This window comes from Eschrichtius robustus, chromosome 19 (genome assembly GCF_028021215.1).
Source record: "Eschrichtius robustus isolate mEscRob2 chromosome 19, mEscRob2.pri, whole genome shotgun sequence".
Classification (NCBI taxonomy): domain Eukaryota; kingdom Metazoa; phylum Chordata; class Mammalia; order Artiodactyla; family Eschrichtiidae; genus Eschrichtius; species Eschrichtius robustus.
The window spans coordinates 61,285,541-61,304,296 of NC_090842.1; the positions used below are offsets into that span (position 1 = coordinate 61,285,541).

General features: G+C 47.1%; 1 protein-coding gene across 2 annotated transcripts in view; it reads left to right on the forward strand.

The window, feature by feature from the left end:
- Positions 1–1,690: 1,690 nt before the first annotated feature.
- The window catches only part of SAE1 (SUMO1 activating enzyme subunit 1), a 69,697-nt gene continuing 52,631 nt past the window's right edge, over positions 1,691–18,756 (forward strand). Inside the window, exons 1-2 of one of the 2 annotated variants that reach the window (XM_068528045.1) lie at positions 1,691–1,892; positions 14,495–14,606. In XM_068528045.1, the coding sequence (XP_068384146.1) occupies positions 1,795–1,892; positions 14,495–14,606 (210 nt within the window). In that variant the 5' untranslated portion in view covers positions 1,691–1,794. The remainder of the gene's footprint in view (positions 1,893–14,494; positions 14,607–18,756) is intronic. The other variant, XM_068528044.1, reaches the window with a different exon arrangement.

Sequence of the window (18,756 nt, forward strand, 5' to 3'; positions counted from 1 at the left end):
CCAGACGCGCAGGCTCAGTAGTTGTGGCACACGGGCCTAGTTGCTCCGTGGCATGTGGGATCTTCCCAGACCAGGGCTCGAAGCCGTGTCCCTGCATTGGCAGGCAGATTCTCAACCACTGCGCCATGAGGGAAGCCCAAGCAGGTAGATTCTTAACCACTGCGCCACCAGGGAAGTCCCTCCATATTTTTTTGAATGATATATTTTTAAAAAATATTTATTTATTTATTTGGCTGTGCCGGGTTTCAGTTGTAGCATGAGGGATGTTTACGTGTGGCATGTGATCTCTTGGCTGCAGCATGTGGGATCTAGTTCCCTGACCAGGGATCGAACCCAGGCCCCCTGCATTGGGAGTGTGGAGTCTTAACCACTGGACCACCAGGGAAGTCCCTTGAATGATATTTTGACCTCTGATGAATTGCTACCCTTTTCTGATTCTCAGAGTCATACTGTAAAAGGGGAGGAAATATCTATCTCTGAGGTTCATAGGGTATGTACCTCACTGGACAAGGTCAGAGCACGTAGTAGGAGCTTAATGTACCACCAGCAGTATAACCTCCTGAGGAAGCACGTGGGCCTGCATTTGAATCCTAGCTTCACTACTTCTAAGATATAAGACTTTGTTCAGGCCACTAATATCGATACTTAACTTTGCTGGACCTCAGACTCTTTAGCTGTGAAATGGGAATATTAAGGAATTTATCCACTCTTGCAAGGGTTAGAGAAATAATCCATGTAAAACCCATTTAAACTCCATGAGAGGGCAGCTATTTTTAATTCTTATTTAAAAATTTTTTAAAAATTTTTTTACTGCTCTATCCCTAGCACAGAGACTGATGGTTGACAAGCACTTTTTTTTTTTTCGGGGGCAGAGGCCTGTGCCAAGAGGCTTGTGGGATCTTAGTTCCCTGACCAGGGACTGAACCAGGGCCCTCGGTAGTGGGAGCGCAGAGTCCTAACCCTGGACTGCCAGAGAATTCCCAAAAAAGTTCCTAATAAGTATTTGTTGAATGAATAATAAAAAGGTATTTTGTCTAGGGAAAATACATATTAGCTATTACTAACCTACAAGATTCCCCACCTGCTTCATATTATGATTTAATCTCTTGCCACCCTCTCACTCTGCTCCAGCCACCCTGCCCTCTCCACAGCTCCTCAATTACGTTAGCATGTGCCAGCCTCAGGGCCTTTGCAGCTGCTGTTCCATCCAGGAATGCTACATTTCCCAGTTATCTACCCAGCTTGTTTCTACGGTTCCTTCAGATCTCTGCTCAACAGTCACTTGTCACCCTGTAGTCCCATATCCTGTTTTAATTTTCTCCAAAACATTTATTGAGGGCCTGATTTATATATTTTTTCCTTTGGGCCCTCCTCAAGGGAACGGAAGTTCCATGAGGGCAGGATTTTATCTATTTTACTCGCCACCCTATTTCACAACATCCCCGTTACCGGGATTTCCGCAGACGCTCCATTTTACTTACTGAATTGAAGGCCTCATAAACGACCACTTGGGTATCCTTGTGGGGCCAGAAGCCGCGCGGATTTTTGGCCAGGATTGGCAGGAGACTCCATCACGTGACTGGCTGATGCCCGCCCACCTCGGAGGCTAAGGAGGTCCACGTGGTTCCAGGATCCAGGAGCGGGCGGGGCTTGGAGAAGGTACTGCGCAGGCGCGATCCCTGGCGCAGGCGCAGATGCGGCCTGGGCGCGCGGCCCGCGGCGGTTGGCGGCTTGTGGGGCCGGCGGGCGGTTGCCGTGAGCAGGACCAGAGCTCCGGCGGCGAGAGCCGGCGCCATGGTGGAGAAGGAGGAGGCGGGCGGCGGTATCAGCGAGGAGGAGGCGGCTCAGTATGACCGGCAGATCCGTCTCTGGGGATTGGAGGCCCAGAAACGGTCAGGGCCGGTGCGGCTTGTGGGACTGAGGGTTTGGAGGGTGGTCTGGCCTGAGGCGTTGGGGAGCCGGAGGGTTTAATTTGAAGAGAGGAGGCGGGAATCGTGTACCCGGCCGTGGTCGCCTTCATGAGAGGACTGGAGGGGTTGATTTGGGATGTTTCCTCGGAAGGTATGGGAAGAGGGAACGTCCTAGGTGGTGGGAGGGCCGTTCCGAGGAATTGGCGACCTCTAGAAGGGGAGCTGGGGGAGTTCTGAGAGATCCGGAGGATGCAGACTCAGGAACTCGACGCCCGAAGGGAGCGATGGTGGCGTTTGGATCGGGGTTGGGGACTTAGGGAAAAGGGGGGGCCAGGAATGCATGGAAACGATGAAAGTGGGGGGGCATAGTTCATTCATTCATAGGTAGTGGAAACCTGTTCTCTGCTGGATGCTGGAGAGACTGGCGAGCCCAACAGATGCGAGCTTACATTCATTCTTGTGGCCTCTAAGGGGTGGGCCAGTCTGAAAGAGTGAGGGTTTTTTTCGAGGAGTTTTGGAGCAAGTAATTTCAAGTGAGGTTCCTGAGAGGCTCGGAGAGTCTGGCGGGGCTGGAGGTACCCGAAGAGATTGCTTGTGTCTAGATCTGGGGGTGTGTCCCGAGAGGACAGGATTGGGGATACCTTGGGCATGGGGGAGTAATTTTAGGAGGGGATGAGGTCTTTGAAAGAGGTGGTCGATATGAGCAGATACTTATTGAGCACCTGCCACCGGCGCTGAGCGGGTATTAATGAACTAGGCAGACTCCTTGCCCACTTGGAGCTTACGTTCCGGTGGGGGAGGCAATACACATAAAGAAATAATAACATATTAGGCAATGCAAGTGCTAGGGAGAAGAAATAAAGCAGGGAAAGAGGATCAATAAAGGATGGTGAGGTGGGAGAGCTATTTTGATAGGGTGGCCAGGGGAGGCCTCTGAAGAGGTAACATTGAGCCTCGGACCTGTATGAAAGGAAAAGCCGTGTGGCCATCTGGGAAGACCTTTCTAGCATCGGGGACAAGTGTAAAATCCTAGAGGCCAGACAGAGCATGCTTGGCAAATGAGAGCAACAGGGTGGCTGGAACCAAATGAGGGGTAGCTTTTTTTTTTTTTCTGTTTTAAATTAATTAATTGATTTATTTTTGGCTGCGTTGGGTCTTCCTAGCTGCGCGCGGGCTCTTCTCTAGTTGCGGCGAGCGGGGGCTACTGTTGATTGCGGTGCGTGGGATTCTCATTGCAGTGGCTTCTCTTGTTGCGGAGCACAGGCTCTAGGTGTGTAGGTTTCAGTAGTTGTGGCACGTGGGCTCAGTAGTTGTGGTGCGCGGGCTTAGTTTCTCCACGGCACGTGGGATCTTCCCGGACCAGGGCTCGAACCCGTGTCCCCTGCATTGGCAGGTGGATTCTTAACCACTGCGCCACCAGGGAAGTCCCAGGAGGTAGCTTTTGAATTCTAAGTGTGCTGGGAAACCTGTTGGAGAGTTTTGAGCAGAGGAGTAACACGATCTGCGTTGTGTTTGAAAAGGATCGCTCTTGCTGCGTGGAGAACAGGTGGAAGTGGGCAGAAGTGGAAATAAGGATTCCGCTTAGGAGGCTGCTGCGGTAATCTCCTTGAGATGCAAGTAATGGTGGCTTGGAACTCTAGGGAAGGGGTCAGATGTAGATTCTGGATATAATTTGAAGATAGAGGGGACAGGCTTTGCTGAAGGATTAAATGTGTGGAGTGGGAGAGGCAGAACTCAAGGTTGCCTCCAAGGTTTTTGGCCGAAGCAATTGGAAAGATGGAAGTGACTTTACTGACTGAGGTGGGGGAAGAATCAGCAGTTCTCTTTTGGACTTAACGTTTTAGCTGTTTACTATACATGTAAGTAGAAATATGTGAGTGGTTGAGTTCAGTGATGAGGTCTGGGTGATGGGGGGTGGTTATGTGATGTGCGTGAGTACAGACGGCAGAATTAATTGATCGAAGGGTTGGGGAGGCAGGCAGGTCAAGAGGTTTGAGGGGCGGGAGCTTCTAGAACTTTTTGGTGAGAGAGCGTGTGTGGTGGGTGGGGTGAGGTGGGGGTTACTTCAGGCTCATTTCAGGTGTATGGAGCCTTCTGTGACTGGGGAGGAGGGCGCATTAGGAGGCATTAGCAAGCACTGGTCTGAGGGTTGAAGGCACCTGAATGGAATAGAAGATTGGGGATTAAATGATGAGAATGGGCCTGAAGACATAGTGTCGAATGAGTCTAGGAACTGCCGTTTGAAGGAATGTTAGGGGTTCCTGAAGGGTTGAGAAGGGTATCCTAAGTGTACTAGAAGGGTTGATCCCAGGCGTCGGGGGCAGCAGGTGGTTTTGTTTGAGGTAGGGTAAGTTGGTGAGGATTAAACTGGAATTAGTGAGGGAGCTGTCAGAGGGGTAGGAATGAATGATTTATCTGAGGAGCATTAAAGAATGGATGGAGGGCTCCTGAGGGAGAGGTGACCCAAGGGGCAAGTCAAAGTCGGGGTATGGAATTCTTGGGAGGTGGGAGTTATTCTGAGGAAGTGAAGATGTCTAGAACTCAGCGGAGAACCTAAAAAGGATTGGCTGAGGGTCCTGGGAGGGTAGGAAGGGGTTAGCTATAATTTGGAATCTATAGATTTGTATACAGTCTTACAGAGTTGATTAAAGCGCTCTGTTGTCCCTTTTTCAGCTGAGTCTCATAGCAGCTCTTTGGAGAAGGAAAGGCAGTGATTTCCTCCTCTGTACAGAAAGGAAGGAGGCTCCACAAAGCAAATTGACTTGTCTCTAGGGGAACTCCAGGTGGGATAGGAGAACTTTGGGGACTGGGGTTCCTTGTGAAATAGAAAGCAGCCTGGGAATCAACAGACTGCATTCTGGCTACAGTTTTGCCTCTGACTCTATAATGTTGGACCAAGGTTGTCAGAGAATTGGAAGGGAGACAAATAATAATAAAAAGGGTCTTCAAGGGAACTCATACAGTCTGGAGGTTAAAAACTGGTGTGTATCTCTCATACAGTGTTTTAATTTTTTTGAAATTAGATGCCAGCATTTAAAAATCTAGAGAATTGGCCAAATTTGGGACAGTTTGAGCATCAGAAGGAATAAAATCGACTTCACTTAGAAATATTTAATAATGTGTCTTCTGATGTAATGAAATAAGAACCTCAGTGCATCATCTTCGATGTTTTCCTCCCAGATATCATGTTTTCACAGAACAGAGGAACAAATTAAAGGACACCATTGAGGTAATGATGAGATGTCCAGAATGTGGGATGTTTTACAAGACGACTGCTCTGGTTCTCTTCCAGAAGTCAATGTCATGGAAAAAACAAGCAAAGGGACTGTTCTAGATTAAGAGAGTAAAGGGTGGAGCCAAGTGCAAGGTGTAACCCTGACTGGATCCTGGTTCAGAAAGAAAACTTCCCTAAAAAACATCTTTTAGGCAATAGGGGAAATTTGAGTATTCAGTCCTGTTAGATGATATTTGGGAATTATTTTCTAGATGTGCTAATAGTGTGGTTATGAAGGAGAATGTCATATTTTTGGAGCTGCGTGCTAAAGGTGTGAGGTGCTGTGATGTCGGCATATGGGTAAAGCCAGTAGGGCAAAAAGTTAACTGTTCTTTCTATTTTTCTGTATGTTTGAAATTTTTTATAATGAGAAGTTGGGAAGATGTGTCTGTCTCCCTCCCAACCAACCCCCACCCTCCCCACATATGGAGATTTCACAGTTTCTGATTTCTGTCTTTTGAAAAATAGTAAGGTCAGACATCTCCACATTGGTTGGAGCTAAGCAGAGGCTGCCTCTTTTTTTTGGCCGCACCGCGAGGATGCGGGATCTTAGTTCCCCAACCAGGGATCGAACCTGCGTCACCTGCACTGGAAACGCAGAGTCTTAACCACTGGACCGCCAGGGAAGTCCTGAGGCTCTTTTACACAGAGCCTGGGCTCTCTACTTGGCCGTTGTCTCCCGCAGCTCTGCTTCACTCATTGATAGAATTGCCTGGCCCCTGTAAGCACGTGAGTTTGCATCTCTTGCTGTGGCGCCGAGCCCATTTTGTGGATGAGGTTCAGGGAAGGGAGCCACCTGTCCCAAGGTCACACACCAAGTACATAGAAGAAGGAGGACTTGAATCTAAGCCACTAACTTCAGGTTCACTGCTATTTCCACAATAGCTCATTTGCCACAATGGGAGGCTCATTCTTTCAATCAAATGAACATAAAGGAGAGTGTTGAAGCTGGCAGCCCTGTATGTTCTCAGACTGCGTGCTTCAGCAGTTTTTGCACCGACTTTCACGACAAAGCCATGTCTAATTTTTCTCCTTCCACTCAGCGGTCATTTATCCCCTATCTAAGAGTGAGGAAGGAGGGTGACTGAGAAGAGAGAAGTAGAGGATAAGCTCCATGAGGACAAGCACTTTATAAATGTCCAGTAATTAAGATGTGGGGTTTGACTGGTCTCTATTAAATTCCCAGTGCCTGCAAGTATGTAGACATTCAGGTATTTGTTGAGTGGATGAAATGATTGTACACTGCAAAGACCTAGGAAGTCCAGAAACCTGGGTTCAGTTCCCAGCTCTGCTAACTAGCTCTCTGACCCTGGGTGAGTCACAGCAGTTTCTTGGCCTTATGTTCCACATCTGCAAAAAAGGAGGGGTGAGTGTGACTAAATCTTTAAGGACTCAACTGAAGTTTTGACTTTACAGGAAAGGGGCTCCAAAAACTTCCCTGTTTTCAAGCACTCATTACCCTACACTGCTGCTGTTCAGACAGTGCTTCAGTTGGTTCCATAGGCACCTACTTGCCATGAAAGTGGCTGAGCATGTACTGGAGGCCAATCCTGGTTGTTTCATATAAGGATCAATTTTTTAGTGGTTAATAGTTTGAATCTCAGCTCCAGAACTTCATAGTTATCTAACCTTGGATACATTTCTTAACTTCTCTGTGCTTCAGTTTTCTCACTTATCAAATGGGAATAACAGAATCTACATCATAAGATTATTGAGAAAGAAATGAGATTATGCATGCATAGAGTCTACGCACAGAAAGCATTCAGTAAGTTATAGCTAACATTATTTGACAAGTATAAATCACCAGCCACAAAATAAGGGAAACTAAATAGGAAATAGGTTGAGATAAATGAGATAAAGTAGGCGTCAGTGGGGTGAGTGGAAACTCCAAAAGGACAAGGAAGACTGTAGGAGGAGCAGATTTGCCCAAGCAGGTCGAGGTGAGGAAGTCTTAAGTTCTGTCTTGGATTCTGACAGGACATTTAAGTAAGTAAAATGAATGGGCAGTTGGATGGAGCAGGATAGTAGATTTAAGTGAAAAGTACTGTACTGTTAGTTAAGTGAAGAAGAGAGTATTTTTAGAAGGAGAAAATGGTCAGATCTTCCAAGTGGCCCCATCATTTTTCTGGTCACAGTGACCAGAAACCTAGGAGCCTCTGTCCTTTCTGTCCACATCCAGTCTATTGGGAATTCCTCTAGGCTCTGCTTCAAGCTCTGTCTCATTCTCCTTTCTTAGTCCAAGCTACACCCATCATCTCAGATCACCTCAACAGTTCCTCCCTGGTCTCCCCTGTTCCACGTGTGACTCTTTATAATCCATCCTCCACACAGCAGCCAAACTGATTTAAATTTAAAAAACAGATCACAGCAGTCCTGCTTAAAGCTTTCCAGTGATTTCCTGTATACTCAGATCTTTTAAAATCCGTTGCCTTTCCTGCCCTGCCTTGTCCGACCTTGCCTGCATCTCCCTGGCTCACTCCATTCAAGCTGCTTGTATCTTTTTGTTCCTCAAATATGCTAAAGCTCTCTCTGGCCTCGGGGACGTTGTGCTCGCCCTACTCGAAATCATCTTATACAGGATTTCTGCATGACTCAGTCTCACACATTAGACTCTCAATGTGGTTGGAATATGAATTTGGTCGTCTTCAGAATTTTTAATCATGAGTGGAATTCATTGGCTTGACTTACCTTACAGTATGTATTGTGAATTCAGATTGTGGTGTAAAGACTGGTTCCTTCCCAGAAATTGAAAAGGTATTCCCATGGCAGCAGAAGTAGAGAGGAGAGTAAATCAGCAAGTATTTATTTAGAACCTACTAAATGCAAGGCAGCATGGGGGAGACGTTGAGAGAGGGGAAAAAAAAAATCGCAGATCCTGGTTAGAATTGAATTTGGGATCCCAGCTCTGGGCACCCATTAGCTGTGAGAGCTTAGACACCTTTTCTGAACCTCAGTTTTTTTCCTTTCTCAAGGCAGACGTGGATCCTTTCCTATGGAAACGTGATGGCCTACTTGGGGGCCTGTGGAGCCACTTGGCCTTTTAGGGAGAGAAATTGTGTGCAACATTTAGGATGTGTGCTTTTTTTCTGAGAGGAAAACGGTGAGGCACCATAATCAAGGTTTCAGTGAGGCGCTGTATGTACTGTACCTAGCTCAGTGCCTGGAACTTAGCCCTCCGTGGTTGGTAATTACTGTCACTGTTGTTGCCAATAGACTCTATAGCCAGTATGTCACAGTGTAACTTTTTAATACATTTATTTATCTATTTATTTATTTTTGGGTGTGTTGGGCCTTCGTTTCTGCGCGAGGGCTTTCTCCAGTTGCGGCAAGCGGGGGCCGCTCTTCATCGCGGTGCGCGGGCCTCTCACTATCACTGCCTCTCTTGCTGCGGAGCACAGGCTCCAGACGCGCAGGCTCAGTAGTTGTGGCACACGGGCCCAGTTGCTCCGCGGCATGTGGGATCTGCCCAGACCAGGGCTCGAACCCGTGTCCCCTGCATTGGCAGGCAGACTCAACCACCACTACGCCACCAGGGAAGCCCCATGGTGTATTTTTTTTAAAATAAATTGTATTTATTTATTTATTTGTGGCTGCGTTGGGTCTTCATTGCTGTGTGTGGGCTTTCTCTAGTTGCGGCGAGCGGGGGCTACTCTTCGTTGCAGCACGGGCTGCTCATCGCAGTGGCTTCTCTTGTTGCGGAGCATGGGCTCTAGGTGCACAGGCTCAGTAGTTGCGGCGCATGGGCTCAGTAGTTGCGGCTCACGGGCTCTAGAACACAGGCTCAGTAGTTGTGGCGCCTGGGCTTAGTGGCTCCACGGCACGTTGGATCTTCCCAGACCAGGTCTCAAACCCGTGTCCCCTGCATTGGCAGGCGGATTCTTAACCACTGCACCACCAGGGAAGTCCTGGTGTATCTATTAATTCAATAGCAATTGGAGTAACAGTGTGGTAAGTCCCGAGCACAGTCACAGATGCTAGAGATACCATGGTTTCTGGAGCTTACTGACATTATAATGGAGGAACGAGCAATGAACACATAAACAAGTAGCAAAATTCCAGATAGAAAAGATGTAGACCTATTTGGATTAGGTGGCCAGTGTGGACTGTTTTTAAGGAGGGGCAGTTGAGCTGAGACCTAAAGAATGGGTCATGTGAAGAGTTAGGGGAAGAAGCAGAGAGAACAGCTAATGCTAGAGTCCTACGGTGGGAGCAAATGTGGCACTTTCTGGGATCAAGGAAGGCCAGCCCAGCTGTAGGCAAGTTACCAGGGGCGAGAGTAGGATGAGACAGGCAGGAGTGGTATACAGGACTGTTCGTAAGGAGCTTGCATGGGAACCATTGAAAGGTCTGAGCAGGAGAGTGGCGTGGTCAGGTTTAGAAGCTCTCTACCTGAGATGGGGACAGTGGATTGTTGGGGGGCAGGAATGGAAGCAGGGAAGCCAGGTGTCAGGCTCTTGTGGTTTTATAGGTGAGAAATGGTGGCTCAGAGTAGGGCTGTGTGGCTGTGAAGATGGAGGGAAGTGGTGGACGACGCTGCTGTGAATAGCATTGTACGTGATTTTTGTGCCCACGTGAGTATTTCTGTAGGATTGATTCCAAGAAGGGAATTGCTGCATTAGAGTCTGAGTAATGATAGCCAACATCCTTCAGTGCTGACTATGTGCCAGGTACTATTTTAAGTGCTTTTCATGTAATTGAGCCATAAATAAGCAGTAATCTCAGGGCCCCTAGAATGGTTAAGGATTAAAAACATAAACATGATATTCAGTGTTTGTTGGCAGTTGAATTAAAAAACCTCCCAAGGGACTTCCCTGGCGGTCCGGTGGTTAAGCCTCCAAGCTTCCACTGCAGGGGGCATGGGTTTGATACCTGGTCGGGGAACTAAGATCTGGCATGCTACGAGGCATGGCCACAAAAACAAAACAAAACAAACAAACAAACAGAACCCCAAAACCCTCCCGAGCAAGTCAGAGTTTATGGAGCTCTCTAGGATGGAGGGATCCTAGAGAGGCCATGGGCTGCATGTGATTTATGTCAGAGGCATTTATGTGGAGCAGTTGCTTGAAGAGTTTAGAGGGTACTCGCCTGAGTCTGCCGTGATAAGGACTTTGAGGAAATGGCATTCGAGTTGGGGTTTGAAGTCTGGAGGAAAGGCTTGACTAGGCAGAGAGAGGAAGACAGGGTGCGTTTCAGGTGTGTGGAACGTTGTGTTTTAAAGTCTGCAGGGTTTAAAGTCTGATTTAAAGTTTGCAGCTGGCAAACATGTATGCAAAACCACCTGGCATCCTCCCCATCATAGAACAGGTGCTCCATAAATGTTACTTGAGGGGCTTCCCTGGTGGTGCAGGGGTTAAGAATCTGCCTGCCAATGCAGGGGACATGGGGTTCGAGCCCAGGTCCGGGAAGATCCCACATGCCGCGGAGCCACTAAGCCCGTGCGCCACAACTACTGAGCCTGCGCTCTAGAGCCCACGAGCCACAACTACTGAGCCCGTGCACCACAACTGCTGAGCCTGCGTGCCACAACTACTGAAGCCTAGAGCCCGTGCTCCGCAACAAGAGAAGCCACCACAGTGAGAAGCCTGCGCACCGCAATGAAGAGTAGCCCCCGCTCGCTGCAACTAGAGAAAGCCTGTGCACAGCAGCGAAGACCCAACGCAGCTAAAAATAAATGAATGACTGAATGAATGAATGAATGAATAAATAGCTTCTCTTGTTCCTGCACTGATTCTTTTTTTTTTTTTAAAGACACACACGCATACACATTTGAGGTTTTTTTTTTTTTTGTTTGTCTGTTGTTTAAATTAATTAATTATTTATTTATTTCTGGCTGTGTTGGGTCTTCGTTTCTGTGTGAGGGCTTTCTCTAGTTGTGGCGAGTGGGGGCCACTCTTCATCGCGTTGCGCGGGCCTCTCACTATCGCGGCCTCTCGTTGCGGAGCACAGGCTCCAGATGCGGAGGCTCAGTAATTGTGGCTCACAGGCCAAGTTGCTCCGCGGCATGTGGGATCTTCCCGGACCAGGGCTCGAACCCACGTCCCCTGCATTGGCAGGCAGATTCTCAACCACTGCGCCACCAGGGAAGCCCCTCAAGTAACTTTTATGGAGCACCGGTTCTGTGATGGGGAGGATGCCAGGTGGTTTTGCATACATGTTTGACCAGGTCGTCGAGGAGATTAAATCATGAAGTCAGAATTGGTATCTCCATTTTACAGATGAATAGACTGAAGGTCAGAGAGGTCGTGCAGTTTGCCCGGGTCACCCAGTTAGGAAGTGGCAGAGCCAGAAGTCAAGCCCAAGTCTTCACACCTGGAGGGCATTAGTGATGGGCCATGCCCGTTGCTGAAGGAGCAGCAAGGAAAACAGAGCCCGAGGAGAAGTTAGTCGGTTTGGAGATGAGGGGGCCATTGGTAACGTTTGAGGGTACAGATTTCCCAGAAGTGAGTGGGGCCGGTCTAGCTGTATCCTTGAGGTAGATACAGCAGCCAAACAGGAAAAGACTGTCACTCAGACTGAGAGGGACCGTGGAACCTGGAGTTCCAGGCGCAGCAGTGTTAGGACCAGGTGAAGGGAGGGCTCACAGGCAAACAGTGAGAGCAGAGACCTGGAAGGTACAGCTAAATGCACGGCTGCTCAGCCTTTCTAATGCCACAGGTTTGGTATGTGCACGATGTTGTCTTTGGAAACATTGCTTATTTATTATATGTGCTGATTCTCAAGGGATTGGAGCGACTCTGGAAGGCTGCGTGGCTTCCTTCCTCCTCCCCTCTGCTGGTGTAATGCTATCAATCTGTGATAAGAGACCTGCTCATTGCTAGCATCTTTTATTTACCTTGCTTGTATGCCGTAAGCCCTCTGCCCAATTATTCTGGTGAAGTGGAATTGTCACTTGAAAGGCTCCTGTCAGCTAGGCTATGGTTGGCAGTGGAAGGGCCGTGTAGAAAAAAGCAATAATGGAGAAGCTGAGCCCCAGACATATGCCTGTGTCAATGTTCTCTCCCTCCCCCCCACCCCCCGCTATTTTACCCTTTGGTCATATCACTGAAGGAAATCCCAAATCTGCTAGCATCAAGAATCAGTGCAGGAACAAGAGAAGCCACCGCAATGAGAAGCCCACGCACCACAACGAAGAGTAACCCCTGCTCACCGCAACTAGAGAAAGCCCGCGTGCAGCAATGAAGGCCCAATGCAGTCAAAAATTAAAAAAAAAAAAAAAAAAAGGATCAGTGCAGGACTCGATTTTACCAGCCATCATTCTCATTAAAGACTTCTAGCCTGATGACATGCAAGTGTCCATAATTATTAGAACCATTTTTGGAAAAGAGTTTCTGCATGTTCTCCTTAGTAGTGGTACTTGATGAGAATGGACTCATTTCATAAATTAGGAGCAAACTCATTGGTCAGCAGAACTTGAATTTAGGTGAGACTATTCTTAGTTCTTACTAATGCTTTTCAGTGTGAATAATCATACATTTGCTGCAAAAATATTAATGAGTTTGATTACAGGGTGCTGCCTAAGATCCTGATGGGGTTTTTCATGATATATGATGCAGACTCTTTATTTCCTTTTTTTTTTTTCTTTTTTTGGCCTACGGCGCGGCTTGTGGGATCTTAGTTCCCCAACCAGGGATTGAACCCGGGCCCTCAGCAGTGAAAGCACAGAGTCCTAACCACTGGACCCGAAGGGAATTCCCTTTATTTCCTTTTTCAAATATGAAAAATTCTGATTCTGAAACACTTCTGGTTCAAGGGATTTCGAATAAGGTATTGTGGACCTATACTGCTTTCTGCTGACCTCAGAGTTAAGTCCAGACTTCTCTGACTACCTTTTTTTTTTTTTTTTTTTAATTTATTTATTTAATTTATTTATTTTTGGCTGCGTTGGGTCTTTGTTGCTGCACGCGGGCTTTCTCTAGTTGCAGCGAGCGGGGGCTACTCTTCATTGCGGTGCGCGGGCTTCTCATTGCGGTGGCTTCTCTTGTTGAGGAGCATGGGTTCTAGGCATGCAGGCTTTAGTAGTTGTGGCGCGCGGGCCCGGTAGTTGTGGCTCATGGGCTCTAGAGCGCAGGCTCAGTAGTTGCAGCGCATGGGCTTAGTTGCTCCGCAGCATGTGGCATCTTCTCGGACCAGGGCTCGAACCCGCGTCCCCTGCATTGGCAGGCGGATTCCCAACCACTGCGCCACCAGGGAAGCCCTACCATTTTTTTTTTTAAGCCTCATCTTCTGTCACTCTACAGGCTCAGAATGAGCTAAACACTTCCGAGATGCGCCCTCTTTCGTGCCACCTTGTGTGTTATAGCTTAAATGGTACCCCTTCTCCCCTTCTCTTCTGCTGTCACACTAGTCCAAGCCGTCATCCTCTCTCACCTTAACTGTGACACTCTTCCCCTTCCAACCGCAACCCCGCCCCCACCGCATGGCTTTCCGTCATGTTTAGAATAAAATCCAGAATCCTGACGGTGCCTGTAAGAGCCTTCATGATGTGGCCCCTGACTCTGTCTAAAGCCTCATCTACCATTCTTCCCTTTTTTAAGATTTTTTTGATGTGGACCATTTTAAAAGTCTTTATTGAATTTGTTACATTATTGCTTCTGTTTTATGTTTTGGTGTTTTGGCAGGGAGGCATGTGGGATCTTAGTTCCCTGACCAGGGATCAAACCCCGCACCCCCTGCATTGGAAGGTGAAGTCTTAACCACTGGACTGCCAGGGAAGTCCCCCATTCTTCCCTTTGCTCACTGCTCTTCAGCTGCTCTTTCTGCCTTCCTGCTCCTGGAATATGCCAAGCACTCCTGTGCTTCGGGACTTTTGCACTTGCTTTTTTCTCTACCTGGAATGTTCCTCTCCCAAGTATCTGTATGTATGTCCTTCATTTCATTTTGATTTTTGCTCAGCACCTCCGTGGAAAGGCCTTCACGATCAGTCTGACTAAAGTCACATCCTCCATCATTCCTGATCCATATCATGCTTGATTTTCTTCACTTTTTGAGATATTACATATCTCTATTTGTTTGTCTGTCTCTACAAAATACAAGCTCTGAGGGCAGGAATTGTGTCTGTTTATTCACTGCTGTATTTCCTCACCTTGGAGGGGGGCCTGGCATAATAGGTGTTCAATAAATATTTGTTGAACGAATTGTTCTCAGCAGGATAGATTGGAGCCTGTCTCTTTTTCAAGATTTGAGGCCTGGATGCTTAAGTGCAGTTAATGAAATCCAAGATCATTTCCCTGTTTTTGTCTTGTTTTGTTCTTCAATGATTCGGGGAGCTTCCACTGTCCTCTTTCATCCGTTGACAATATCTGCCTTGTAGGCTGCGGGCCTCCCGGGTGCTTCTTGTTGGCATGAAGGGACTCGGGGCTGAAATCGCCAAGAATCTCATCCTGGCCGGAGTGAAAGGACTGACCATGCTGGATCACGAGCAGGTGAGATGTTCTGCCGCCTTATCACTCTCCTTCGCCATCTCCCCTCTTTAGTATAAACACGTGGAGATTTCGTGCCTTCCTACTTGCCCCTTCTGGGCTGTGAAAGAGGAGGGCTGGCGTCCGTGGCACTGTAGCCCTTGGAGACTGACAGCGCCAGCACCGGGTTTGAATTCAGCTCCACCATATCCTACGTGATCAACCAGTGGAGGCTCTCGTCTCCTCGCTGGTCTTGCCTGTCTGTAAAGTGGAGTTAGCATCTCCCTTGGAGGGTGATTGTGAGGAGTAGAGGAGTGCTTTTCCAACTTGTACCCATAAATCACCTGAATCACTCATTTAAAATGCAGAATTGCCTCGGGGCTTCATTTTGGTGTAGCTTTCACCCCTAATGATTCTACTTTATAAAGTCTGAGATAAGGCTCAGGAATATATACATTTAAAAGGTATCTCAGAAGAAAAACAAAGGTATCTCAGGAGATCTTGATGGAGATGCTTCACAGGTATTACCTTGGGAAGTGTTGGATCAGAGAGAATGTATATGGACCACTTAATGTAGTGCCTGCATGTAATAAGCCTCCAATAGTTAATTACATGATAAAATGTTATTTAATTGATAATAGAACCATAGTGCCCAACTCCTATGAGGCTTTCTCTGACCTGTCTTTTCTCCAAAGTGAAAATAACTGCTGCTTTGTCTACATTCTCATGCCTCAATGACGTTTTGGTTTTCTTTTATGGAAAATTTCAAATATATACAGAAGTAGAATAATATTTGACACCCCACCTACTTGGCTTCTACAGATACCAGTGTTTTGTTGATCTTTTTATTTATCTTTTCCCCTGTATTTTTTGGGACAGTTTTTAAAAGCAAATTCCAGAAATCATATATTTTTTTAGTTAAAATATTTCAAAAATTGTGTTGTCACATGATATTATTTGTGTCTTTTTTTCCTTTTAGGCAATGAACAGGGTTCCTGTCGCATGCTAAGTAACTAGCACACACAGTGTGAGGTATAGGCTCTGTAGACAAAAGTAAATGTTAATGAAATTTTTAAAAGCTCACCTTGTTTGGAGTTTCAGGAGAAAATAATATCTAGAATTTTTGTTGTTTTAATTCTCCTGCAATACAAAGAGACACATAGGTTGGCTCACTTAATATCACAGTCACAAACTGATTTTTGACTTGAATTCAAAACTTTCTAAGGAAAGAAAATCCCTGCAAGCAAGCTGCCAGATAATTAACTGAACCCACCCAGCTTTGACATCCCCCCCCACCCCACCCCCCCCCCCCGCCCACCAGCCACAGTGCCCCCTAGTGGCAGGAACACCCCATCCAGGGGAAGAATTTGTTTGCCTTGTGTAGAGAGGGTAAGAGTGGAGACCCAAGGAAGGATGGTTCCAAAACCTGGAGGCCCTTGGTGTGGAAAAACGAAACCACAATGGGATGGTAGCTTCCTCATTTGGTTGGGTAATCTGAGACTGGGGATGAGAGAACACTGAGAGCGAGTGATGTGGTTCCCTCACTGCCTCAGCGCTGGGACGAATGCCACCCAGAGTTGGAGTCAACTGTTGCTTCTTCAGTTTAAAGACTGATAGTGCCTTCTGCTTGCCTTCCGCTGTAAGGCCTGACTCCTCTGACTGGTTTTCAAAGCCTGACACAGTGGTTCTCAGTCCCATCTGTGCTTTAGAATATTTGGGGAGTTATTTAAAAATAAAAGTTCTCCAGGTGAGTCTAAAAGTCAGGGAGGGTTGAGAACCACTGGCTTCATATAACCTGGTCCCAGTCAGCTTACCCAGCCTGACTCCCATCTCATAAATTTCATAGTTCATGAACACTCTCTGGTGGTTCTGCCTTTTGTAGTTTGCTTGTGCTTTTGTCCCTGACTAGGAACGTCCCAGGAAGATGGGGCTGCATTATGCAGAAGCTTTGGAATCATGAAGGCTTGGGCTCAGATCACACCTTCTGAAGCTGGGAAAGGGAATTAACCTCACAGAGACTTAGCTTGTTCATCTATAAAATGAAGATGATAATTCCTGCCCCTTAGAGTTTTTCATTTCGTTTATGTCAGCAAGCATCCAAGAGCACCTGCTGCCTACCCTGAAGTAGTCTAGGTACTAGTGATAGAAAAATGCACAAGATTTGCTTCCCATCCTCAATTTTTTTCCAGAAACCAGAGCAGGCTACCTGACTCAGGTTGTGGCATGGGGACTTGAGAGAGACTTCCTGGAGTGCTGAGCTGAGTCTTAAAAAACAAGCAGAGTTTTTTCAGGGTTTGAGGAGCTGTGTTTTAGGCAGGGGACATTAGCACAAGACAGCATGGTAGAAATTGAATATAACAGTTTGGTGTTTTTAGAGTGTGAAGCCCGCGGTGCGGGGACGTTGCAGATTGCAGGTGAGGTCCAAGTCACGAAGGGCCAGCTGGTAAGCTCTGCTGTAAACTTACTTAATTCTCTAGGTGGTGAGGAGTCATTGAAGAGTTTCAGATGGGCGAGGGGTGACTTCAGCTTTGGGCTTTCTGTAGATCACTAATACTGTGTAGACTGTGGTTGGCACAAGATATGGGGCAGAAGACTACTTAGAAGGCTGCTTTAATAGTTTAGGTGAGAGATGAAAAGGGTCTGCGGAATGACAGTGGGGACAGAGATGGCGAGAAGCACCGAGAGGTGAGAGATGCTTCGGTGGTATAGTCAGTAGGATTCTATATGGGAAAGCAAGGAGGAAGTACAACAGCTGACACTTACTGTAAGTGCTGGACGCTGTTCTAGGAGCTGTAGTTGTAGTATCTCATTTAGGCCTCAAAATAACTCTGAGATGTAGGGATTATCATTCCTGTTTTACACATAAGAAAACGGAGGAAAAGGAAGTGAAGTATTGGCCCGCCCAAGGTCACAGCGGTTAGTGGTACCACCAGGACCCAGGCAGTCCGACTCCTGGCAGAGGCCGTGCGCTTAGCCACGTCACCTGGTGGCTGCTATCAAGGAAATGCAGAGGATAGGAAGGCCAGGTTTCTGGCTCTGGTGACTGGATGCGTCAGAGATGTCTCTGTTTGTCAACAGAGACAACAAACATAGGAATCGGATTATGATTGGCCCATGGGATCTCCAGGAGGAACTTTCTGGTGGGCAGTTTAATATAAGACTCAGATGGATTAGGAAGCAATCTGTACCAGTAAGAGCAATTTGAGAAATAACAGCGGATTTTGGTAGAAACTATAAGGCATGGAGTTGGTTTATGGAGCTATATAGAGTGAAAAGATGAATGATTCCGAGGTAGAATCCTGAGAACAGCTGCACCTAAGAGGGCCCATACAGAAACTGGAATGTCCAGCGGGGGAGAAGGAGAGCCGGGAGCTGTGAGGCCAAGGAGTGGGGCACAGGTAGTACTGACTCCCCTGTGGAGTGATTAGTAGTGCATCACTTTTAGTAACGTCCTCATTTTACGTGTGATTCCCTCGTACTCACTCAAGGTCACACATTTAGGTGGTTGAGCCAGGATTCAAATCACAGCTGTGAATCCAACCTGAATTATCCCAGAGCATGGCTTTTAACCACTATGATGTACTATCTCTCTGCGTGTGGTGAGATCCCTGGGATGGGATGGGATGGGTCAAGCATACTGTTAGAGGGCTGGCCTTGAACAGGAGGAGGACCAGCTCATTTGCTTGGAGGAAAGATAGTGAGGGAGAGTGTATACTGTGGATAGTTGGCAGGAGAGGAGGATTACTTCTGTTGAACCCAGTCTTGGTGAAGGTGGCGGGGTCATACATGGAGATTCATGATTAAATTAGATGTCTGATGTGTGAAGAAATGCATTTTGAACAGTGGAATCTGTAATCCTACTGGTGGCTGTCAGGTGATTATATTGTCTGTCTTTGAGGCTCTCTCCTGCTGACGTCCAGCCTTACGGGTGGAATTATCCCTCTGCTCCAACCTCCGCTCAGCTGTCCTCCTTTCTGAGTTTTAATTGAATTTAACAGTTCGTTTCAAACATTCTTAATTGTGTCTAATTTTTGTGTTGGTCTGATTTTAAACCACTTGTAGGCAGGGACTACATCCTTTAAATTACTTAATGTCTCTCTCTGATTGCTTAGAGTTGGGCACATGGTAGGGATTTGGTCAGCTCTTAGCACTGATGATTATGTCATTTTGTTAG